The following is a 24,545-nucleotide window of genomic DNA, read 5'->3' as shown; positions in this document are numbered from 1 at the left end:
TTCATTTTTATTATTTAAGCTTATAATTTGACCAGATAATTTATTTACAACATTTTGAATGTGTCCAAATACTTAAGTATTTGGACACACTCAAAATGTTGTACATTTTCACTATCTTTGTTTCTCCAAATTCATTCACAGTGAAGCGCCCTTGAGGTAGTATTACTACGAAAATGGCGCTTGGTGGATAAGATTACCCTTAAAGCATCTTGAAAATCGGACGACCCAACTCACCGCAGCACGGGCTGGAGTGGTTGTAGCGTTTGGCGCGCGCCAGACATATGGAGTTTTCTCTAGCAGCGAATCCCAGGCACAACAGCCCGTGGGACAGGGCGTGCGGGGGCACCAGTATGGCCAGGGGCCCCAGCAGGCTGAGGCCCGAGTCCTCCAGCATGGCACTGATGAACACCAACAGCGACACCAGCAGGCCTGGAAGCACGGAGTAGGGGGCTGAAGGACAGGAAGACCATTGGATGCGATAAGGAGAACATCTTCTTCATTAATAAAATAATTAATTCATTGATAAAATAGTTAATTCAAGAATTAACAATAAATATGGGAGTCGAACACTGCAATATATCGTTCCGAACATTTTTAATTTGTTGCCGACGGATGTTAGAGGTCAAAATAAAACATGGAACAAAGGCAAAATAAAGGAATGGGTAAATGATCAAGAGTTAATTTTATGAATATTGTAAAATGTTTATATAATGAATTTTTTAATGTTAGGTTAAAATAGTCAAAAACAATAAAATGTATTAAAAAAGATCTCCACCGACAAGACACACAAAGTGGCTTGGTGGGTCTCTGCAACAAAAAAAAAAGTTATAAATATTGTCATTTATTTCAATTGTGATTTAAATAAATGTATACAAATAAAAAATAAATTTAAAAAAAACACTCTCCTTGTCATTCATAGTCACTACTTCATGACTACCGGTTTCGGAATAATTATTCCATCATCTCCTTCTTCTTTTTCAAACACTTATCCGCACCCTAACGCTAGCGGAAGATAAACCGCTAGCGTTAGGGTGCGGATAGAGTCTAAGTGTCCCTAATGTATAGAATATGTGAAATATAAGCGCGAAATCAGCAAAAGGATGAAAGTAGACAATCACTAGACGAGTGTGTGACAGATGTTTGAATGGTGAAATAAGGAAAGATAAAAGACATTATAAAATAAAACTTCTTCATTTTTCTTCAAACCCTTATCCGCATCCGATGGTGCATAGGGCACTGCATCATATAAACACAAAATTATCTTGATCGTTAACATATAAAGGAGAGGTGATCAGCCCTCCGCTTCAGGTACCAGTCCAAGGTAATATTGAATAAATATTAGAGTGAAAAAATCACTTATATTTATTTGACCCCCCCCCCTGGGACTCGCACCTGGGAACTCCAGAAGGGTAGCCGCTTCTGTACTGACCATTACACTACAGACCATTACACAATCGACCATTAGACCATTACGCCATTGACGATTACACCGGTACTGACCATTACACTACTACATGTTAAAAAAAAATATTTTAATCTCACCGCCAAAAATGGTGATGACCAGCATGACGATGTACCCGGCGGCCGGGTGCTGCACCAGCAGGGACAGGCAGTAGGCGAAGTTCAGGGCGGCCAGCAGGCCCAGGGCCACCAGCAGCAGGAGGGGACCCAGCGCGCCCGCCAGCCAGGGGTCCAGCGCGGCCCCCAGCGCCAGCAGCGGCGCTGCCACCAGCAGGCACGCGACGCCGTCCGCGAGGAAGTTGGCCAGCCAGCGGAGAAAGCCCGGGGCGCCCGACACGGTGAGCAGGTGCTGCCGGAGCTCCGAGTGCTCCGCACAGCTGTACGCCAGGAAACTGGCCACCAGCAGGAAGCAACCTACAATATTTTTTACCTCTATAACAATCTTATTTTTCCTCTTTATTTAGAACTATGTCCTGTCATTCTCCGGTCCGCTCCTGGGAGGTGGAAGACCAGCTGTCTCTCCATCGTATAGGTGATCTTCCTGGGGGTGTGCTACCTCTTATGCTGCTGTCCGCTGCTATCCTCACCACTCGATCCGAACTTCCTCTTCCCACAAAATCTCCATAGACAAAACAAAGAGCATGGTCACTTTGATACATCCAAACTTGCAATCAATAATAAACAATTTAATACTTTCATCAATTGATTCGGCAGTCGCTTTGTGGGAAAATCTATCCATTTTAGCTTAATAATAAATATAAATAATAATAAACCCATAATATACGATATGACAATAGGGATCAGGACAGCTGCCCGAGACAAGGACAATTACTCTCAAGCGGTAGTCGACATCAGGGGGACCTGACATGACACGAACAGGAGAAGAAGAAGATCAAGTATTTGAAATACTTGAAAGTGATCACTTGAGACACAGGAGACGGAATAATCAGCGGGTATTTATGAGGAGATGCATGTAAATGGAAGAGGCAAAGGCTGTTTACAAAGACAGATTTGTACGGTGTTCCATTCTCTCTGCGCACCCCTGCGGACAAGCGGGGTATGGTTATTTAGTTAGTTAAAATATGAACCAATTAACCAACCATCATGCTGCAAGCGAAAAACCCATAAAGCATTTTATTTTATTGTATTTATTCATTTGGATTGACAGCAGCAACACATATAAAACAAAACCTTAAAAGAATATACATAAAATAAAGTCAATTACAGTTAACCACAGAAACACAAAAAGATTAGTACAAAAGATCTAGTGTAGATCTAGCAAATGAACGCATATCTATGAGAGCGCGAATGTGTGAAGTGTGTAAGAGGGTGTGTGAGATGTTGATTCTAGCGGAGACATACATGCAATGCAGAGAAAGATAGTTTAAAGATCCTCAGAGGACAATATGCTCACCATTCAAATTTTCAACACAAATTTACCGCAGTTGAATATTAATATTTTTATATTCAATTGCGAATTACATCAAAATAGTTTCAAAATTGAAATATTTTGAAACTATTTTGTCAAAATCTCGTGATTGTTGGCGATACATTGAAAGCTTACCTATGGTCAAACAGCACGCCCAATAGATGACGTCGAAGAAGGTCTTCTCTTGCTCCGAGTGGGAGGGCACGGGGCCCCCGGCGGGCAGCGGGTGGCACAGGGGCGCCAGGGGCGGGGGGCCGCGCTCGGGCAGCCCCGTCAGCAGCTGCAGCGCCAGCAGGTTGGTGAGCAGCGCGGCCGCCGCGGGCAGGGTGTGGTACACCGAGGTGGAGTACAGGGCTCGGTAGTGGACGGGGAACAGCTCCAGCGCCAGGATCGTGGGGCCCATGAAGCCCTGGGACGGGTGCAGCTCGCCCTCCTGCAGTATTTCTGAAACCAAGCAGAGACTACCTGACACCCGCTCTCGGTCTCACTGTGGGGCCATTCCAACATAAGTGTCGTTACGATTACCAATTATTTTTACTATCATCATACAAATTATCAGTGCCAATTGCCATAAAGTTATTTATGTATTAAAAGAGTCTAATAAATTGTATTTTATTATTCTTCTTCTTTGGTCGTTTCCCTCATTGTTGAGGATCGTGACCCCCCCATTGGTCCCTATGTATTGTATCTCATGTATTGTGCAGTTTTTAGAGCTCCCTGGAGAGGCCTGTGATCTCTTTCACCTGGTCGGTCCATCGGGTTGGAGATCTACCTCTAGCTTTCTGGCCTTCTAGGTCTCTGGTTATGACAAGCCTCTCCCAGTTGTCTGGTGGTCTACGAGAAACATGGCCAGAGAACTGGAGAACTCGCGAAGACGAGCAAAGAGTCAAAAAATGATCCGTGATCTTCATCATATATGATTTATTTACCGATGCAAATACTTCTTCTTGGCGTAGGCCTTGTGGCCCGTTTTTAAGAGGGATTAGCCTCCTGCGATGTCGATTCCCAGCTGTCTATCCATCTCTTTGGTGGTCTGCCTTGGAGTTGGCCGTACAGTGCAATGTGGGAGTACAGTGGCAATGTGGGAGTACAGTGGCCGTACAGTGCAATGTGGGAGTATGGATGTCTCACATGCATTTATCATTGTCTCCTTCATTGCCTTCCCCACCAAATGACATCTTGGATCTCGCATATTTTTCTTATCCTGGCGTTTTTTATTCTGTCTCGTAGACTCTTGCCCGATATGCCTCTTAGAGTCTTCATTTCTGACACTATAAACACATTTTTTGCCAAAGCATAATGGGTGAAAAAACATACCCTGATACATGTCTCCCTTCTTGGCCTGCAGTTCCATGTTCATGAGGGTCGCGAGGCGGGGCAGCTGCGGGGGTGGCGACGTCCCGTTAGCGGTGTAGGGCAGCAGCAGGGGGCGCGGGTGAGGCGGGGGCGCCAGCCACAGCGGCGGGTTGCTCTTCGGCCCCCTCTCCTGGCTGGCCGCGCTGATCAGGAACATCACGCAGACCAGGGAGAGCTTGAATCGAACCATACGGAACCATGGGAAAGGTAGCAAATAAGTGTGTTTATTTATGTTTACAAATATATGAAGAAACCTGTACGTGCACCCTTGGATTTTGTAAACAATAAAATGCATGGTTATTGTTCATGGCGCCCTTGGGTCGCCTAACGATTGAAATTAATATTTTACGTGGCGCTGTAGCGGCGCCTCTCGAGGGATAAGGGTAAATATTTATGTATTATGTTAATGAATGTCGTTTGATAATGCCCTAACAAGGCGAAACAATTGTCACAATATTAATTTTTTATGTGTTTTTTTATTAGTAAAATACAACTTAGCAGAATCAAAAAATCTGTGTTTGATTTGAAATTAATACATAAATTAAAATGGAGTTCTACAAATTAAACGCCAAATCAATAAATAAATAAAAAAAATTAATTTAAAAAAAATATTAAAAATCACTTAATATGTTGTACGTAGAATCGCGATATAACGAAATCCAAGGGACCAAAAAATATTTTTTCGAAATAACGAATTCCCACATATAACGAAATAAATTTTAAAAATCATACTAGGCATGTAAATGTTACGCGCCGTCGCAAAAAATGTTGCGCGGCTTCAAAAAAAGATCGCAAGTCCTACAAACCAAGGAGGAAGGAGGCCACAGAGTACTGAATACCTACATATTTTCACTAGTTTTCTTATTAACCTTTCCCTTAAGATGCTAAAAACAGCCGCGTGAAACGATGATACTCGTATTATTTTGTAAACCGTATGAAAATGTGATTTTAAAACCTGAAAAACGAGAATATTCCTAAATGTTGTTTTTATTGGCCATAATCAAAGTTAAATAACCCGTTTTTTTAAATTTCGTTATAAATTTACGTAAATGTATTGGCATTTTTTCGTACGGAACAAAAATGATTTCGTTAAACATATTAACGGAATTTTGTTATATAAATGCATTTTTGTATAAAAAGTTGGTTTTAGGGAGTAAATTTCGTTTTTTTTCTTCGATAAATGTCATTTTTCGCTATATCGCGTTTCGTTATACCGCGATTCTACTTCTAATAACTAATGTTTGAATACGGGTGAATGTGACGTCATTATTGCTGCGTAGATTCAAAGACTTGTAATATCTACAACATTTTGAGTGTGTCCAAATACTTGTTCACAAATCTGGATTATCTCCAATTTATACGAGTTATTTTTTTCATATTATTTTTTGACATCTCATCAAAGATGAATAAGAACATGGAAGTCTGGGCATTTACGGGGCTGAAGACCGTCATAGGCTGGTTTAAGTGATCACTTTACACACATGTAACATTCACCAATTCTACCCATGATTGACAATTGTGTGTGACTGAGTAGTCTGGGCATTTACGGGGCTGAAGACCGTCATAGGTAAGTGATCACTTTACACACATGTAACATTCACCAATTGTACCCATGATTGACAATTGTGTGTGACTGAGTAGTGTGGTTACACTACTCAAATTTTTGGCAGGTTCTATATACATTGTTCAAATTGGAAACATATTAATTGAATTCACTACAATTTCACTAGAGACATCTATGGTGTGATGAAAGAAGCTTTTTATTGAGCAGAAACTCTTTATTTTGTAACCCCTCAGTGCATAAATTATAATAATACGCTCTAAATGTTCAATACATTAAAAACATTATTCCTGTTTTTTAACCCAAATTTTTAAGACCAAATATCATATTACCTGGACGGCTTGAGACAGCTTCGTAGAGTTGAAATAAAGCAGTTTCTTGATGAATAAAGCAGACAGCCGGTTGAAAATTGCAGCCGGACCGGTGAGGTAATGGTCTATAATCAAATAAAATGAGATTAAATATAAAAGATGCTTTGAAGCAACGAAAATTTTAAAAACTATTAAAGAATGCAATCAAAACAGTTAAGTGACAACACTGTCAAGAACCATGTTGTTCGCCGTGATCGATTTTAAGAGTTGCGTGTTTTAGTGTTACGTTCGACAGATGGCACTGTCATTGCAGTAAAAAAAATATATTTATACCACCTGAGACAAGTGTAAAAATACACGTAATACTCAAATGCAACATTGCGAAAAAAATTCATAGCAATCGGTAAATTACTTAAGGCTTGATTTTTGTATTTTTTATTTTATTTCTGTTTTTTCTGATTTCTGTTTTTTTGATTTCTGTATTTGATTTCTGTCCGCCTCCGTAGTGTAATGGTCAGCACGCTCGGCTACCGTTCTGGAGGTTCCGGGTTCGATTCCCAAGGGGGGTAAAATAAATATATGTGATTTTTTTCACTGTCATATTTATTCAATATTACCCTGGACTGGTACCCAAAGTGGAGGGCTGATCACCTTTCCTTCATGTGTAAACGATAAAGATAACACTGCGTTTATATAAAGCAGTGCCCTATGCACCATTGGGGTGCGGATAAGGGTTTTATATATATTATAGTATTACAGAAAATGAATGATGAATGATAAGGAGTGTCGGCAGCGGGTTTACCTGTGTGAGTGTCAAAAGTGTCTGCTTCCGACTCTGCCGGAGGTCCTGAATCATCAGCCACTCCTTCGGTGACCCTGGAATCAATTACATGACATAAAACACTAATATGTGCTGCACATATAATGAAAAATCTCAATGTTTTTTTTTTAAAATTTTTTATAAAGAGAAATATTTGTGTTTTTATTATTTACACAAATATTTCAATTTCATACTATTTCTGTGAGCCTAAGCGGCTCATTATTAGAAATAGGTATCAAATTTTGGTAAAGTGGCTTCGAAACGAGAAACTCTTACTTTAGAGTCTGCGACACTAACCACGGGACCACAACCTGACACTATGATATGATAAAAAATTTATAATAAATAGAATAGAAAACAAATACATACATAGAAAGTTTAAATATTATTTTTTGACATCTCATCAAAGATGAAGAAAAATATGGAAATCTGGGCATTTACGGGGCTGACGACCGTCATAGGCTGGTTTAAGTGAGGACACACTCAAAATGTTGTAAAGAAGGTTTGAAGTTTAGGCACAAACTGTGTTCCTTATGAGCGCTAGACATTATCAAATGTGGCATAGACTACATGCCTTATGCGTGCTAGACATTATCAAGTGTGACACAGACTGTGTGCCGACCGCGGGTGATAGTCGAATATGAACTAACTTCAGGAAGACCTCTTCCAGGGTGGTGAGAGCGAGCCCCATGCTGGAGATGCGCAGCTCCGACTTTCTCTGCTCCAACACCTTGAAGAGCTCCTTGAGTCGCGGCGAGGGGGGCTTGAGGCGCCAGCGCAGCCCCCCGCCGCCCTCCAGGCGCTCCACGTCCGCGTGCCCCGCCACCAGGCGCTCCACCGCCTCCTCGGCCCCGCCCTCCTCCAGCACCACCGTCAGGGTGTAGCCGGTGCCTGGAGTGAAAGAATAACAACTCTCATCAGGACACATCAAAGTACCAATACATTTTGTGCCCTAGCCTTTTTTTTAACCCTTTGACTAATTAGTTTTAATGAAGATTATATTTGGAATTACATTTGGCGTGCTGACCATTACACTATGGAGGGTCCGCCTCCGTACTACCACCTCGATTACCGTTCTGGAGGTCCCGGGTTCGATTCCCAAGGGGGGTAAAATAAATATAAGTGATTATTTAACTGTAATATTTATTCAATATTACCCTGAACTGGCACCTGAAGCGGAGGGCTGATCACCTTTCCTTCATGTGTAAACGATCAAGATAACACTGCGTTTATATGATGCAGTGCCCTATGCACCATTGGGGTGCGGGTAAGGGTGGGAATCGAGCCCGGGACCTCCGGTACGGTAGGCGAGTTAGCTGACCATTACACTACGGAGGTGGTATATACGCAGCTAAATAACAATATTTACCAAAAGCTTTTTTAAGGAACATGGAGGTTCCGTAACAGCGCAACTGCCCATGGTCCATGATGGCCACTCTGTCACCCAGAACATCCGCCTCCTCCATGAAGTGCGTGGTGATGAGTATAGTATGGTGTTCACGAATTTCCTGCACGCAAAAAAGAAACCTTTAGAAAAAATATCCTGATATATATATTCATATCAAACTCAACAATTGAGACTATCTTCTCAGCTTTTGTAGATATTTTTCACCCACCTCTAAAGAAGCTCAAGACGCAATCCACTTTTTTATTTTTTTGAGGTCAAGGGATCTTGCATCCCTTATGTCACTGCGACCATATTAGGTCTATTGTGACCTCCCTCTGTATCACAGGTCACTCCCAAGACCTACGTGTGTCATGTTACCCACGACCTGTCTTGGTGGTAGGAGATTCACCTTCTCGGAGTCCAGTAGAAGTCCTCCAAGGATGTGACTTTGTTTGCGAGCGAGTGCGTCACAATTATAGAGAATGTGGATTGGCGTTTCGTTATCCTCCATACAAAATCTGCATACTGGGGAGTCATGGAGCCCAATTTTTGTCATGTGTTTCCTCAGTCTGCAGTGTCCTGTCAAGGTCCTGGTTAGGATTCTTATTTGTTTTTATCTAAGCTTTAGAGCTTCTGTGGTGAATTTCCGCGAGCACCCCATGATCAGTTCCTTACGCAATCCACACGGGTGAAGAAGAAGCAAGAGCCACACGAAAAGTAAAGAAAGTAAGACCATTGAAGCCGCGGCAGAGTAGATACTTTAAATTCCATTCAACCAATTCGTCGGGAATGCATAGGTTTTTTAGATACTATTTAGAGCCATATTATGTATTAATTTATATACATGATTAGACAGAATTTAAAATGAACCCTTTCTTTCGGGAAAGCGTAACCAGTGCAGTTGGCAAAGAAGTGGGATGATGTGAACGGATTTATAATTTCCAGAAATCAGTCTCGCTGCTGCGTTTAACACTGATTGCAGAGTCATGAAGTCATTTTATTGTTTGGTAGACCCGTGCATTTACTGTTGTACTAATCGACTCTAGATACTACAAAAGCATTTATCAATTGACAGGCAGCATCAATTGGCCAATTCTTGCGAATGTTCTTCAATTTCCTTAGCTGATAAAAATATGTACTTATTTGATGATTTGAGTCTCAAGGGAGATATCAGAACCCAAGAACACGTCCTGCAGTTTGACAAGACTCTTAAAGTAGGGGCTATGCGGGTTATTCCTTAAAATTAAAAAGTCACCAGCAGTATGTCCCAGAGCTGTCGGCGCGCGTGCGGGTCCAGGCCCGTGGTGGGCTCGTCCAGCACCAGCACGCAGGGCCGGCCCGTGAGCGCCAGCGCCAGCTGCGCGCGGCGCTGCTGGCCCCCCGACAGGGCGCCACACAGCCAGGGCCCCTTCTGCTCCAGCTGCAGCCGGCGCAGCAGCTCCGCCCCCTCGGCCGCCGCGGTGGGGCGGTCCAGTCCCTTCAGCTGAGACAGACAAACGACCAATTTTTAAATACATATACGCATCTAATGCATACAGTGTATGTTAGAGACGCGATGAATGGTAATTTAACATGTGGCCAAAGCCGGATCAACACACTTTGGACGGGAAAGGTATTTCTACGCGTTCAGTCAGTTGTGTCGCAGCGTACGCGTATCTAAAGTTCCCATTCATCAATAATACTCTAACCAATTTTCACATAAATTTTCAAACCCTTATCCACACCCCAGTGGTGCATAGTGCACTGCATCATACAAACGCAGTGTTATCTTGATCGTTAACACATGAAGGAAAGGTGATCAGCCCTCCGCTTCAGGTACTAGTTACTAGGGTAATATGGAATAAATATTAGAATTAAAAAATCACTAACATTTATTTGACCCCCCTGGGAATCGAACCCGGGACCTCTAGAACGGATGCCGATAGTGTTGATCATTACGCTACGGAGGCGGACTATTCACAAATATAATAATAATAACCCTTATCAGCACCTTATGGTGCATAGGGCACTGCATCATATAAACACAGTGTTATCTTGATCATTAACACATGAAGGAAAGGTGATCAGCCCTCCGCTTCAGGTACTAGTCCAGGGTTATATTGAATAAATATTACAGTGAAAAAATCACTAATATTTATTCGACCCCCCCTGGGAATCAAACCCGGGACCTCCAGAATGGTAGCCGAGCGTGCTGACCATTACGCTACGGAGGCGGACTATTCACAAATAAAATAAATAAAATAATTTAAAGTGAAAAATAGAAATTCATTTTATGTAAAAACCTATTTATTATTTTCGCCCTTACAATCATTCAAGTATATCTCGACCCCTTGGGAATCGAACCCGGGACCTCCAGCATCGTAGACAAACACACTAACCACAATACTACGGAGGTAGAAAATCTCGAGTCATTGGCCTTGCTATTCAGATTAGTTCCATCGCACAGGACTATTGTGAAACAACCTACAGAATGGTACGGATTTCTGCGTAGAAACTTTATCCGTGAGTTTCAGAGAATCATTCACTCACCATGCCGAAGAATACCAGGTGCTCATCCAACGTGAGATGAGGGAAGGTGAGGTTGTGCTGCGGGCAGAGCCCCACAGACTGTTTGGGGCAGTCTCCGTGTATCACCACCTTTCCGCGGGTCGCTTGCAACATGCCTGCCGAGAAAAAATTACAAAAATTAACCGAATCAATTTTTTTTTAAACCCTTATCCGCACCCCAATGGTGCATAGGGCACTGTGTCATATAAACGCAGTGTTATCTTGATAATTAATCAAAAAATCCTTAAGCAAAAAGACATATTACATCATGTCGAGTGTCAACTTGACAGTTGAGCTAGTGGAACTAAATTACTGTCGAGTGATACTCGACATCGGAGTGGTAAGGGTTAAATTAGATTTGATTTATACCTGTGATGATGGACATTAGAGTGGTCTTCCCGGCCCCGTTGTGCCCCAGGAGCACGGTGATGCCTCCACGAGGAACTATCATGGTGACCCCCGCTACAGCCGTCTTCTGCACTTCCCCGTACCCTCCAAACACCTAAAATATTGTTTTCAATTGCTTGAAGAAAATTTGCTTAGAGTTAGACAAGCATTGGTGAATATTATCACTGTAAAAACATTAATTGTCTCAATAGATTCTTCCTATATTATAATTTTCCCCGAAAATGAATATAAGTACCTTCTTCTTCTTCTAACCTTTATCCGCACCCCAATGGTGCATAGGGCACTGCATCCTATAGAAGCAGTGTTATCTTCATCGTTAAATACATGAAGGCAAGGTGATCAGCCTTCCGCTTCAGGTACCAGTCCAGAGTAATAAATAAATATTAGACTGAAAAAAAACGTACCTACATTCCCCATTACCTTAACATATTGCGGCGAGCATGTTACGTTACGGCATTGCTGACTGACTGCGATCAGTACTCAACTGCTTGCTTGTGCTCCACATTTTTAACTAGTGTTTATATCCTCTTTGCATTCGTAGTTAAAATGTCGGACGACGCAGACGTGATTCTTGGTTCAGAGATTTTAATACAGCTTACTTCAAATGAAGAAAAAAAAGAAACGTTACTGGATTTCAAAATTCGCGGCGGGCATCCGACTTCGGATGGAGCATTCGGAATGAGCGGCGAGCAGAGCAGCTCAGCTGTACTGACTATACGAATGCTCGCATAACGAAATGACTCTGTCCCCACCTTTAAACACTTGTCCTTATCCTTAACCATTTATTGAGGAGTTTTACGTGGTTTCTTCCCAGCAATGATTAAACGCTGAGAAATTCCCGTTTGGCCCACACTAGATTATCCCTCCTGTTCCCAACACAGATTCAAATAACTAACTAAAAAACTAACTAACCATCACGCCGCTTCCCCGCAGGGGTAGGCAGAGAGAATAGAGCGCCACACCACTCTGTCCTTGCAAACATTCTTCGCCTCTTCCACGTTCATGCATCTCCTCATACATACCCGCCGATTGTTACGACTCCTAACCTGACCACTTTCAAGTATTTGGCATACCTGATCGTGCCATGTTTTTCTCGGTCTTCCTCTGCTTCTTTTCCCGCTAACATTCGCCTCATAAATTTGTTTTACCGTTCTTTCCTCACTCATTCGTTCTACATGTCCAAACCATCTCAACACACCTTTCTTAATTTTATCGATAATGCTTATCTCAGCTTTGCATTCCTTCCTTATTTCACTATTCGCACATCTATCATACGTCGTTTTGTTACACATTCTTCTGAGAGATCGCATTTCGACTGCATTCAGTCTACTTTCATCCTTCTTTTGCCAACTCCATGTTTCACTTCCATACATTAGAGTTGGAACCAGGACTCCGTTGTGTACTGCCAGTTTAGCTTCCGCTGATAGGTTTTTATTTGCTATAACTGATTTCATTTAATTAGCTAGAAGAAACAAAAATCCACCAAAGCAAAGTAAATAATAAATGCAATTCCCATCTAAAAAAAGTCCTTAACTATTAGTTTCTCCCATAAAAATAAAGTTTTCACGGACACTATGTACTTAAGTATTTAATTCAGTTACTTATTTGTGAGGAACACTCACCTTCCAAACGTTCTGAATACTGATCCCCACTTCCACATTTGTGTTGAAAGATTCGTAATAATTGTAATCTTGGCTGTCTGTGGAGAGTGGTTCCTGCAACTCCTCGGTCTTCAGGGGGCGGACTCGCTGCGGGAACCAGAACTTCTTCTGAAAACAGCAAGAAAGGTAATCGATTACATACTAATGCAGCAGTATAAAGAGTCTCAGTGACTATCCTATAATGTATGGAATATGTGGAATATAAGCACAGAGTTAGCAAAAGAAGGAAGAAAGGCAATCACTCAACAAATGTGTGGCAAAACAATGTGTGATAGATGTTAAAATGGTAAAATAAGGAAAGATAAAAGACTTTATAAAATAAAACTTTTTCATTCTTTTTTAAACCCTTATCCGCACGCAATGGTGCTTAGCTTAGGGCACTGCATCATATAAATGCAGTGTTGTCTTGATTGTTAACACATGAAGGAAAGGTGAACGGCCCTCCGATTCAGGTACCAGTCCAGGGTAGTATTGAATAAATATTAGGGTGCACAGCACAGCACGCACGCACAAACTGAGAAACGTTTGTGTATTGGTGATTCTATGCCTGATTTTTTTACAATTTCCGTCGCTGCAAATGAATAACTTTATATTATAATACTTTTACGTAATACGTAATTATATTACGGAGGAATACAAAAATTCTATTATATTATATATGGATATTCTCGTTATCAGAGCCGAAGTGTAGTAAATACATATCACCGGGAAGGAAAGGTTAATCTAATACCTATCCATGGACTCGGGCTCTCCGTACATACGATACTGACCGTGAAGATGAAGTGTAGCGGGCGAGCCACGCCATGCGGTCCTGGGAACACTTGCTCCAGGTACCAAGCCAGAAAGCAGTACAGCGCGGCCTGGAAGAGTAGGTGAGCCCACAGGAACGCCACGCTCAGAATGCTGTCTCTCGGTAGAGACACGAGACCTGCCCATCCTACTTTACCTACACATAAAATGAAAAGCTAAAAAATACAAGCGATTTTAACTCTCACAATTGTTTAATATCACCCGGACAGGTACAATAGGCACAGGACTTGTCACCTAGCCTTCATGCAATTAAAGTTTAAGATAATACTGCGTCCATACGATGCAGTGCCCTATGCACCATTGATAATAATGATGGAAGCGGACAATGATAATAATAGTAATGATGCGGATAAGTACTATCTACCCTCTGATTGGGAACAGCTATATAAGGTATCAAACATTTTGATCAATATCACAAGTCTCTTTTTGGTTGGTTGGAAGATATTACTTTATAGCAATAAGCCCGCCAATGTACTTATTTATTTTCTGTACATGAAGTTTAAATAAATAAATAAGGATTTTTTTACATTTAGAATATAATTTTTTTCAGAATTTTATTTATTTGTTAAAAATATATGTATGTGTGTTTGTATGCATATGTACATACATATGCATACAAACATACATACATTCATATAAACGTTTTTTTTTACTTATATTGCGTAGACCCACCAAGCCACTTTATGTGTCTTGTCGGTGGAGTTCATAATATACACGCAAGAAAAGAAATACTAGGTATTTTTTACAACCTGTTTACCCATTCCTTTATTTTGCCTTTGCTCCATATTTTTGTTTGCCCTAAAAATGTGTTAATCACAAAATGATTTATTTGATTACTTATGTTCTCCACCAATACCGGAGAAAAATACTAAAATCGGTCAAAGTTTGAGAGAAATATTGTCAACTTTGTATACACCTAATAAGCATTTTTGCATCAATAAAAACAAGTCCCTAGCAATACCAAACATATCGCTCACTCCTTTCAAGAACGTCATAAATCAAAAAACTTGATTTTTCAGGAGAACGTTTTTAAAGTTCAAAAATATAATACAATGTTTTAAAACTAAATATCAAGCCACTTATTAAACATTTTACTATGCAACAGATCTTTTTAGGTAAAACCTGAAGGTTTTTTCTCCATTAGAAAAATATTTAGTATATTTAAAAAAATAATTAAAAAATACCTTTTCTTAAAAATGCAAACACAACACTTTCTGCCCTGTAGCGGGTAAATATTAAGTTAAAAATATGCCTCTTTTGCTGGAATATAGTACATTTTCTGGGCATTCCGAAAACATGCACAACTGAAAATTGATGATTTTTGATTTATGACTTCTAACCTGACCACTTTCAAGTATTTGACATACTTAATCGAGCCAAGCTTTTCTCGATCCACATAAATTTGTTTTACCGTTCCTTAGCGATATGAGAAAAAATCTCAGAACTAAAACGGCCGATGACGAAGAAGTTGAACAAGAGGTATAACCTTCCAGTTCCTGCAGTCCCAGGATCTGAAACAGCCAGAAGATGGGCATGGTGGGCAGCATGCACAGCGGCAGGGTGAGCTCCGGCGGGAGGGAGAGGCCCGGAGCGACGGCCACGGCCAGAGAGAACACCCACGCCACAGACGCCAACACGCACGCCACCAAAGCTGCAACCGAAACAAAAGTACATTTACAACACTTTGAGTGTGTCCAAATACTTGTTCACAAAATCTGGATTATCTCCAATTATAGGAGTTATTATCTCATCAAAGATGAAAAAGAATATGGAAGTCTGAGCATTTCTTCATCTTTGATGAGATGTCAAAAAAAATTATGAAAATAACTCCTGTAATTGGAGATAATCCAGATTTTCTCATGTGTGTGATTATAATCCAGGATTCGGACCTCACATGCTAATAAAAGAGTTTCTGCTCAATAAAAAGCTTCTTTTCATCTCACCAATAGATGTCTTTAGTGAAGTTCTAGTGATTCAAGAATAATGTTTCGAAATTGGTTCATATATATAGAACATCCAAGAATTTGAGTAGCGTGGTTGTCAATAATAAGTAGTGATCACTTAAACCAGCCTATGACGGTCGTCAGCCCTGTAAATGCCCAGACTTCCATATTCTTCTTCATCTTTGATGAGATGTCAAAAAATAATATAAAAGTACATTATTTCGACAACTCAACATAGATGAGGAAGAATATGGATGTCTGGGTATGTACAGGGCTTATGACCTGTCATAGGCTGATTTAATGATCACTTTACACTTCTACCCATGATTGTGTACATCCATCCATATTGCATTCATTTTTTAATGATGTGTATAAACAATTTTTTTTATAATATCACTTTTTTGTAAATTTTTGCATCAAAATAGACTAAACCAATACTCGAAAATACTCACACGGAAATAGTTTTGCATTGTAACTTTGTCACAAATTTATATCGAATTTTTACCTTCATTACCAAGTTATTTGTTATAAGTCAAAATAATAGTAATAAAAAGAAATAAAAAAAAATAATATTAGACTCAAAATACTTGTGTTACTCCACAAAATAAAGAAACGGCAGTTAAGTTTATCAAGTCCTCAAAACTAATGTAACCTCGCCATCTTGGTTTTCTACTGTCGCACACTGTTTTATCAGTGGAACACTTTTTAAATTTAAATTGAAAGGAATACGTTTCTTTAGATATATATGATCTGTTGATTTATCTCTGTCGCACACTGTTTTATCGGCACAATACTTATTTAATTAAAAAATTAAAGGAATACTTTTCTTTACATATATGAATGTAAATGCTCTTTTGATTTTTCTTTGTCGCACACTGTTTTATCAGTGGAACACTTTTTGAATTAAAGGAATATATTTCTTTACGTATACATATATATGCTCTACTGATTTTTCTCTGTCGCACACTGTTTTATCGGCGGAACACTTTTTCAATTCAAAAATGAAAGAAATAGGTTTCTTTACATATGTATATATATGCTCTATTGATTTTTCTCTGTCTCACACTGTTTTAAATTTAAAAAATAAAGGAATACATTTCTTTACATATAATATATCGTAGTCTTATGGGAGAAAGTGACCAACTACCACAACGTAAAATGTTCAGGAGGGCCATTTAAGTCACTTTTGCTTAGCAAGAAAATAAACATCAATGCAGTTAGTCATTTTTACCTAGTCAATATGTTATACTTACAAGTTTAAAATCCTTTGGAATTTTTTCAGGGCAATTTTAAGCTAGTAAGATATCAAATAGTCAATGATCGCGTTTTTGTAAAACAATGTGCTTGGTCACATTCTCCTGTATGACTACGATATGCTCCGTTGATGAATTATTTTTGTATGTATGTATATTAAACAAATAAAATAAAAGTTGATCATAATTAAATAACTAAAATTGTGCATGCTTACTTCTAGAAAACAGGGCGCTGAACGCAAAGGCGAAGCAGATGACATAGTTGGTGAACAGGAGCAGTGTCAACAGCACGACGAATGCGCTGGTCTGCGGCACCAGCGGGTCGCTGGTGAACTTCACCAGGCAGACCTGTATCAGGACTACGGCCAGCTGCGGAATGAGGCAGTTCAGGTAGTGGGATATCCACATCAGCCGCGGGCTGACTCCGACCATCTTCACCAGCTCCTGGAGACATAAATATTAATCATTAATCAAGGCCAGATCAGGTATGCCAAATACTTGAAAGTGGTCAGGTTAGGAGTCGTAACAATCAGCGGGTATGTGTGAGGAGATGCATGAACGTGGAAGAGGCGAAGAATGTTTGCAAAGACAGAGTGGTGTGGCGTTCTATTCTCTCTGCCTACCCCTGCGGGAGAAGTGGCGTGATGGTAAGTTAGTTAGTTAGTTAATCAAGGCGACATTTATTCGGGGCCAGTTGTACAGAGCAACCTTACGTTGCATTTATTTAAACATTAAGCTGGACTTCGCAACATATTATTTATACATACTCCTATATCAATCTGGACTTCATATCATATTACTTATATGTATATACTCCTGTATCAAGCTGGACTATACATCACATTAATTATACATACTTCTATATCAACCTGGATTTTTATTTATTTTTTATTTGGCAGTCATCCAGTGGGAGTGTGTTTCTGCCAGTATCAAGTCTTATTTTTATTCACAAACAAAATAATAATAACAATTAATAAAATTTTCATAGTTAAAATGCGTTTAGCTTTATCATTTTAGAAATTCTGACCGCAATTCTACAATTAGGTTAAGAAAGAAGACTGAATACTTGTGTGGAGAGTTGGATTCCTGCCTGTGTCAAGCCATTTATGTAGAAAGAACTCCTCTGTTGTGAGCGGACACTGAAAGGACGCTTGCTTTGCAGTTGGACTTAACATCATAATACTTACGCTCGCTTCTATGCCTAGACATAATCTCCATTAAATTACTTATGGAATTGAGTCTTCGAGTAAGATGTGCCTTCGTACCTTGATGCCGGACACCTTCTCGGCCACGAGGCGTGACACGGTTGTCAGCAGGAGGAGGAAGTGCCCCAGAGAGAAGGCGATGGGCAGCAGCTTGCTGAACTTGGTCCAGAACAGCTCGTCGTGTTCATACGCGGGGTACGGGAACTGCTGCAGACTGAGGGTCTGCGGAAGAGATATGCATTTAGACAAACCCGCAGACGGTCCACTACGCTCCTAGTATTATTATATTAATGCATTTACCGTTTTTATTTCTTTTTCTGATCTCTTCTCTATGAATGATAGATCAATAGCTGTCTGAACGGAAACCAGAACCTCGTAAACTTGGGCTGTAAAATAAATCAATATCACAATTGAGTCAAATTTTTTAATTAAAAAAATTAATCAGACAAAATGCAGGTTTTAGCGATCTATGGTGTTGCCAAAAAATATATTTATTTTTGATTCAAAACATTTCAGACGGGTATTTTTTACGCCTGCAGACCGCTAGCGAAGGGTTTGGATAATTATGTACATATAGTTAAGACCTTAACAAAGAGATCGGTATATAATGTCATTATAAAGACATTGGATAATTCTTTCTTTTCTGCTTTTGAAATAAGTCCATCGCTGAAGGTAAAAAATACCCTTCCCGTCCTTAAACATCAATCGACCGACCGGGTAGAAATACTTTTCCCGTCCGAAGTGTGTTAAGTTTTACTCGGTAAATACCACTATTTCTTAAAATCTAATGACACGTATTTCAATGTATTCAGCATCATTTGCAAGCACCGTATATGAAGCTAATTAAAAAAATTGCGTTATGTCCTGGATTTTAAGAAATAGTGGTATTTACTTAAATTAATAAATTATATATTTTCCCCCAAAGTGACTGCTGAATCAATTAATGAAAACGTATTTATGTTTGATAAAAATTAAATACATTTATTATTCGTAAACACACAAAAATTTAAGAAACTACGCAAAGAACTCCACAGATGTCACTTTAAGTCCTATTTTCATTAATCAATTCAAAAGTCACTTCGTGGTAATACCCATCGATTTTGAATTAAACTTTTATTGGTAATACTGATATTTACATAACTATAGTTTATTAGTTATGTGAATATCAGTATTACCAATAAAATAATAACAGGTCCCATTGACGTCGACTGTCACTTGAAAGTAATTGTCCTTGTCTCGGGCAGCCCTAAACAGCGCCTCGACGGTTCCGTCCAATCTCTTATATTTCGGAGCCAGGAGATCTATCTTCTGCCCACATCTCGTTGACCAATGTCAACCAAATATAGAAATAGTAGTATTTGGTTATAATTTTAGTCTTATTTTGTTGATAAATTTGATACATCGCTCACTCCTTTCAAGAACGTCATAAATCGAAAAACTTGTTTTTTCAGGAGAACGTTTTTAAAGTTTCAAAATATAACACAATGTATTAAAAATAAACATCAAGCCACTTATTGAACTTTTTACTGTGCAACAGATCTTTTTAGGTAAAACCTGAAGATTTTTTCTCCATTTGAAAAATATTTAGTATATTTAAAAAATTAATTAAACAATACATTTTCTTCAAAATGCAAAAACAACACTTTCTGCCCTGTAGCGGGTAAATATTAAGTAAAAAATATGCCTCTTTTGCTGGGATATAGTACATTTTCTGGGCATTTCGAAAACATGTACAACTGAAAATTGCCAATTTTTGATTTATGACGTTCTTGAAAGGAGTGAGCGACATGTCTATACGGCTATCCAAACTCAAAACACAGTAAGGGACATTTTTTTGTAGTACGTTTTTTTTGCATTTTTGGACTAAGTAGGATCTAAAAAAACCTACTACAAAAAAAAAAATGTCCCTTACTGTGTTTTGAGTTTGGACAGCCGTATACTCCTCTAGGTCTAATTTTGTTTGAACAATAAGGTTCATTCATGCTCTACAACAGGTCAATATTACGACACTTATAAATTAAAATACATATAAAATATAATACGTTTTTGACATCTCAACATAGATGAAGACTTTACTATTTGAAAGATGGATTAGCAGCAGAGAATCGACATCGCAGGAGGCTAATCCCTCTTAAAAACAGGCCGCAAGGTCTACACCAAGTAGAAGAAAAAGAATATAGGTGAAGAAGAATATGGAAGTCTGGGCATTTACGGGGCTTCCGACCGTCATAGGCTGGTTTAAGTGATCACTTTACACACGTGAAACATTCACCAATTCTACCCATTATTGAAAACCACACTACTCAAATTCTTGAACTTATAGATATATTGATCAAACTCGAAACACAGTATGCGCTAGTTCACAATAGCCATCTATGGCGGGATGAGGAAAGCTTTTATAAAGCAGAGACTCTTTTCTTGGTTCTTGGTGTTGGTATTCTACTTCATCTATGTTGAGATGTCAAAAAATAATGAAAAAAATAACTCCTCATTGGAGATAATCCAGATTTGTGAGCAAGTATTTGGACACACTAAAAATGTTGTATATACCATATTGTTCGTGCGGTCCGGGGAACGGGAGAGCAGGAGACGTCTGGGATGTGTCGATGCGACGAGACGAACGTAGTCGGTATGACAGACTCTTTGGCTCCGAATTGGTTGTTATGTTCTGCAAAGAAAATATAATTATTATTTATAATATAACATAATGATGTATTTCAAATGCATCCTCAAAAAAGCTGTTATTTTTATGGGGTATTCTATTCTCTCTGCCTGCCCCCGCGGAGAAGCGGTGTGATGGTTAGTTGCTTAGTCTTAAAACAATTTCCACTGCATGTAAACTTAAATTTAACAAACCTCAAAAATGACCGCCAAAGTTGAACTGTCCTCCAATGCTTTCTTCCTTTTCAATAACAGGACGTCTTCATTTTCAAATTCTTCCAGATCTGTAACATTATTCACCGTAAGTTTGTGATAGAATTTTAATTTTTTTTTAAATATTTTATAATAAAGATTTGGAGTGTTTACAAATCTTTGTTCACTAATCTCGGTTTGTAGACTTACAACTTCCGTAATTTGAGTAGTGCGGTAGTCAACCATGGGTTGAATGGTGAATGTTGAATGATCACTTAAACCATCCATTATATTATATTCCGCCTCAGGTTTGATTAACACGTTTTGTGTGTCAAACACAGCTCCCGTGTCCATACAAATATGACAGCCACGTGTTGGAACACGGGAGTCGTGTTGAATAAAGTTAAAAATTTGTAGCCGGTTTTATGTGTTTTAAAGACACAGAATTTAATTTTTATGACTTCCATTTTCTTTCATAAAAAAGGGAAGAATTATACATGAGACACCTTTAAAATCATTTGTTCAGTCGGTAAAACATGCAACTAGCCGATAAATGATTTCATTGTGTTGTATCATCAATAGACGGAGTTTGTAGTACTAATCCTGGCATAATATGGAAATTTTTCAAGAAATAATCACTACGCCCTGCTATTTATGGCCCCATGGTTGCGGTGGTACGCATGGAGAGGGTGGGAATAGAAATCCGAAGCAACGGAGACTTACTTTCGTCAGACAAGTCCATCTTGGTGGCGGCTCGATGCATGAGGTCCTTCAGAAACGGGTTCGCAGGAGCCCAGAAGAGCCGAGTGGGGGCGGAGTCCACCCACAGCTGCTCCACGGGCAGAGGAAAGGACGCAAACGGGGCGGACATCCTGTGCAGCCCCGAGATCTTGGACTCTACAGCCACCAGTATGACTATGGGAAACAGGGCTCCGAGAATTTCCGCGATACTCAGTACAAACTGTCGCCTCCGTACTCGCCAGGCCTTCCATAGTAAAACGTGTAGCTTCGACCACATTGTACTGGAATCAAAATTAAGCCTTTATATAATTTAATGAACATTGCATGTTTAACCTCGGCTCGTAACGCATGTATGTGCTGAAACCTTTAGTGCATGTTGGTCTTCGGGTCGACCAAAAATCGCATGTGTTAAACATTTTGTGTAGTTTCAAGTGTGTAAATGGTGCTATGGTGGTAGTGATTGTCCTGACGAAGAGAGGGGTACGTCTCGAAACCGGTAGACATAAAAATCTCGGTGAGTGGTTATATACTAATATTATTAACATTTTTGTAAAAAAGTAAATAAGTAAAAATGACTGACATAAAGTAAATGCTTGAAATATTAATAATATTGAGAATATAATAAATGTTAGTTTAGGTAATTTTGAAAAATTAAGTAAAGCAATTAACGCATTATTCGATTTAAGTTTTGTACCGAAATTTCTTGGTGGAACTACATTTTATATAATATAATAATCACAACAGGACCTCTATAATCCGAAACCCCGCTAATCCAAACACCTTTGTAATCTGAACACCCATTCATTCCGCGCTTCTTGAAAAACGGAAATCTGCGCTACCACTGAAGCAGTAGAATGGGCTGACCAAGTGGATATTCCTGTGCCAGAGAAGATGCTTTTACGTAAATTGCGAGACAAAGCTTTTTACTTGTCATTAAATAAATCTGAAAATCCAACATCTGCATCTCCGAGGTTTCCATAAAGCGATACAACTGGTAATTTTTGGATGCACTTGCTCACCAAAATTAGACTGTCACGTAGTTCATCAAATAACCAAGTAAAAGTATAGGAATGCAATGAAGTAAGTATGACAAATGACTAACTTTCAGCAGTCGCAGTCAGGATCCAAGTCAAACAGCCCGGATCTGGTGTCCCGCACTGTACCACGCAGCCATCAGTAGGGTGTCCTAGAAAACAAAATTCAGTCAAAGCAGCATCTAGCACTTTCTGCTAGAGCATCTGTTACTGAATACAGTAATTGTCAATGGGATTTCAATTTTGAGAGATTATTGATTATTACAGCTATCCTGATGTCAAAAACAATATAAGAAATACCTCTTAATTGGAGAAAATCCAGATTTGTGGACAAGGACACACTCACAATGTAAATTAATAAATAGTTTGTACTTAAATGTAACTATGTATGAACACGTTTTTAATTATGTAACTATCTGATTAAATAATAATTTCTAAAAATAATAATGCTTCATTAAATATATGCATGTAGATCTATTCTGTTTTTACATGTTCTACATTTCGCGGGTATACTGGCAAAAAACATTAACTCCAAAATCCTTGTTTGGATAATCCCTGTTATTTAACGCTTTTAGCCTGAATAAAATACCCGCCATTAATCCTAAAGTTGAATTTACTTATATGACATTTTAAACTACTTAGTGTATTTTGCCAGTTTATAGAACATTGAAAACTTTATAATTTCCATCATTAAGTCAAAATGGCATATTTTCGAGCTAACGTTTTATGCCAGTACACCCACACAATATATATACTATATCTTTTGAAAGTAGGGTATATCATAACATACCATATCAAAAAATTTACAAATATTTTTTTTCGACTTACACGAATACTTTTGGAACGAATTAATCACGTAAGTAGAGGATTTAGTGTAGTCAACTCAGCAAATATCACTACCGATTATTGAAATGCATAATATCTGTCACCTCGTTCATATTTCCAAGAATTGTTTCAGTATGTTGTGTAAACATTTTATGTAGAATGTTTATGTTTTCGTTTGAGTATAGTGGAATGGATAAACATGGACAGGAAATTGTGGCAAAATATTAAAGAGAAAAACAGCCAAATAAACTAAAAAATATATTCTAATATACATTATGGCATAAAATAAAGAAAAATTATGATTTTAAAATACAATAAGTATAAACTAATAGCAATGTAACAAACTATTAGTCGGCAATTTATTAAAATGCACTTTTTACAAACATTAAATTGATTTTGTTTATTTAAGTTTTACTTTGTTATACCACTATTTCTTAAAATCTATTGTGACATATGGTTCAATGCATTCCGGATCATTTTAAAACCCAATTACGGTGATTGAAAATGATGCGGAATGCATCGAAAAGGGTATCACAATAGATTTTAAGAAACAGTGGTATTTACCGAATAAAACTTAAATTAAAAAATTAATAGATATTACCACAAAGTGACTGCTGAATCAATCAATGAAATTATATTTAATTTATTATTGTAGATTTGTTGTTTCAAGAAACAAAATAAAGCATAATTCCAACGCCTAATTTTAAAAGAAAATAATTTTATTAATTGGTTTAACGGCAATTTTTGGTAATAGCTTTAAATTTCAAAATAATAATAATAATAAATTTTGAAGATTTATACTGTGCCATTTTTATAAAATAATACCTCAGGGGATATTTGCTGTGATTAAATTATAGGAAAAACAAAATGATTTGGTAAACAAATACATTTTTACTATTTTTCATTAAGTTTTTAACAATAAAACACTGGTCACAAATAA

At 38.7% G+C, this 24,545-nt stretch overlaps 1 protein-coding gene across 2 annotated transcripts in view; it reads right to left on the bottom strand.

Moving 5' to 3' along the window:
* Window positions 1-24,545, bottom strand: part of LOC148308579 (phospholipid-transporting ATPase ABCA3-like) — a 35,704-nt gene that overhangs the window by 8,563 nt on the left and 2,596 nt on the right. For both annotated transcript variants that reach the window (XM_088261500.1, XM_088261501.1), the window contains exons 2-22: window positions 22,849-22,932; window positions 21,729-22,027; window positions 21,009-21,097; window positions 20,703-20,820; window positions 18,453-18,538; window positions 18,213-18,374; window positions 17,163-17,391; window positions 15,238-15,402; window positions 13,712-13,887; window positions 12,903-13,049; window positions 11,242-11,374; window positions 10,855-10,988; window positions 9,581-9,808; window positions 8,308-8,446; window positions 7,589-7,829; window positions 6,921-6,994; window positions 6,140-6,243; window positions 4,208-4,421; window positions 3,026-3,334; window positions 1,543-1,875; window positions 235-429 (exon numbers count right to left, since the gene is read on the bottom strand). In XM_088261500.1, the coding sequence (XP_088117626.1) occupies window positions 235-429; window positions 1,543-1,875; window positions 3,026-3,334; window positions 4,208-4,421; window positions 6,140-6,243; window positions 6,921-6,994; window positions 7,589-7,829; window positions 8,308-8,446; window positions 9,581-9,808; window positions 10,855-10,988; window positions 11,242-11,374; window positions 12,903-13,049; window positions 13,712-13,887; window positions 15,238-15,402; window positions 17,163-17,391; window positions 18,213-18,374; window positions 18,453-18,538; window positions 20,703-20,820; window positions 21,009-21,097; window positions 21,729-22,023 (3,571 nt within the window). In that variant the 5' untranslated portion in view covers window positions 22,024-22,027; window positions 22,849-22,932. The remainder of the gene's footprint in view (window positions 1-234; window positions 430-1,542; window positions 1,876-3,025; window positions 3,335-4,207; window positions 4,422-6,139; window positions 6,244-6,920; window positions 6,995-7,588; window positions 7,830-8,307; window positions 8,447-9,580; window positions 9,809-10,854; window positions 10,989-11,241; window positions 11,375-12,902; window positions 13,050-13,711; window positions 13,888-15,237; window positions 15,403-17,162; window positions 17,392-18,212; window positions 18,375-18,452; window positions 18,539-20,702; window positions 20,821-21,008; window positions 21,098-21,728; window positions 22,028-22,848; window positions 22,933-24,545) is intronic.

The sequence above is a fragment of the Brachycentrus maculatus genome, unplaced genomic scaffold (assembly GCF_059751285.1).
Source record: "Brachycentrus maculatus isolate JH-2025_06_01 unplaced genomic scaffold, ASM5975128v1 h1tg000157l, whole genome shotgun sequence".
In the NCBI taxonomy this organism is placed as follows: domain Eukaryota; kingdom Metazoa; phylum Arthropoda; class Insecta; order Trichoptera; family Brachycentridae; genus Brachycentrus; species Brachycentrus maculatus.
This window is presented reverse-complemented; position numbering and strand designations above follow the sequence as displayed.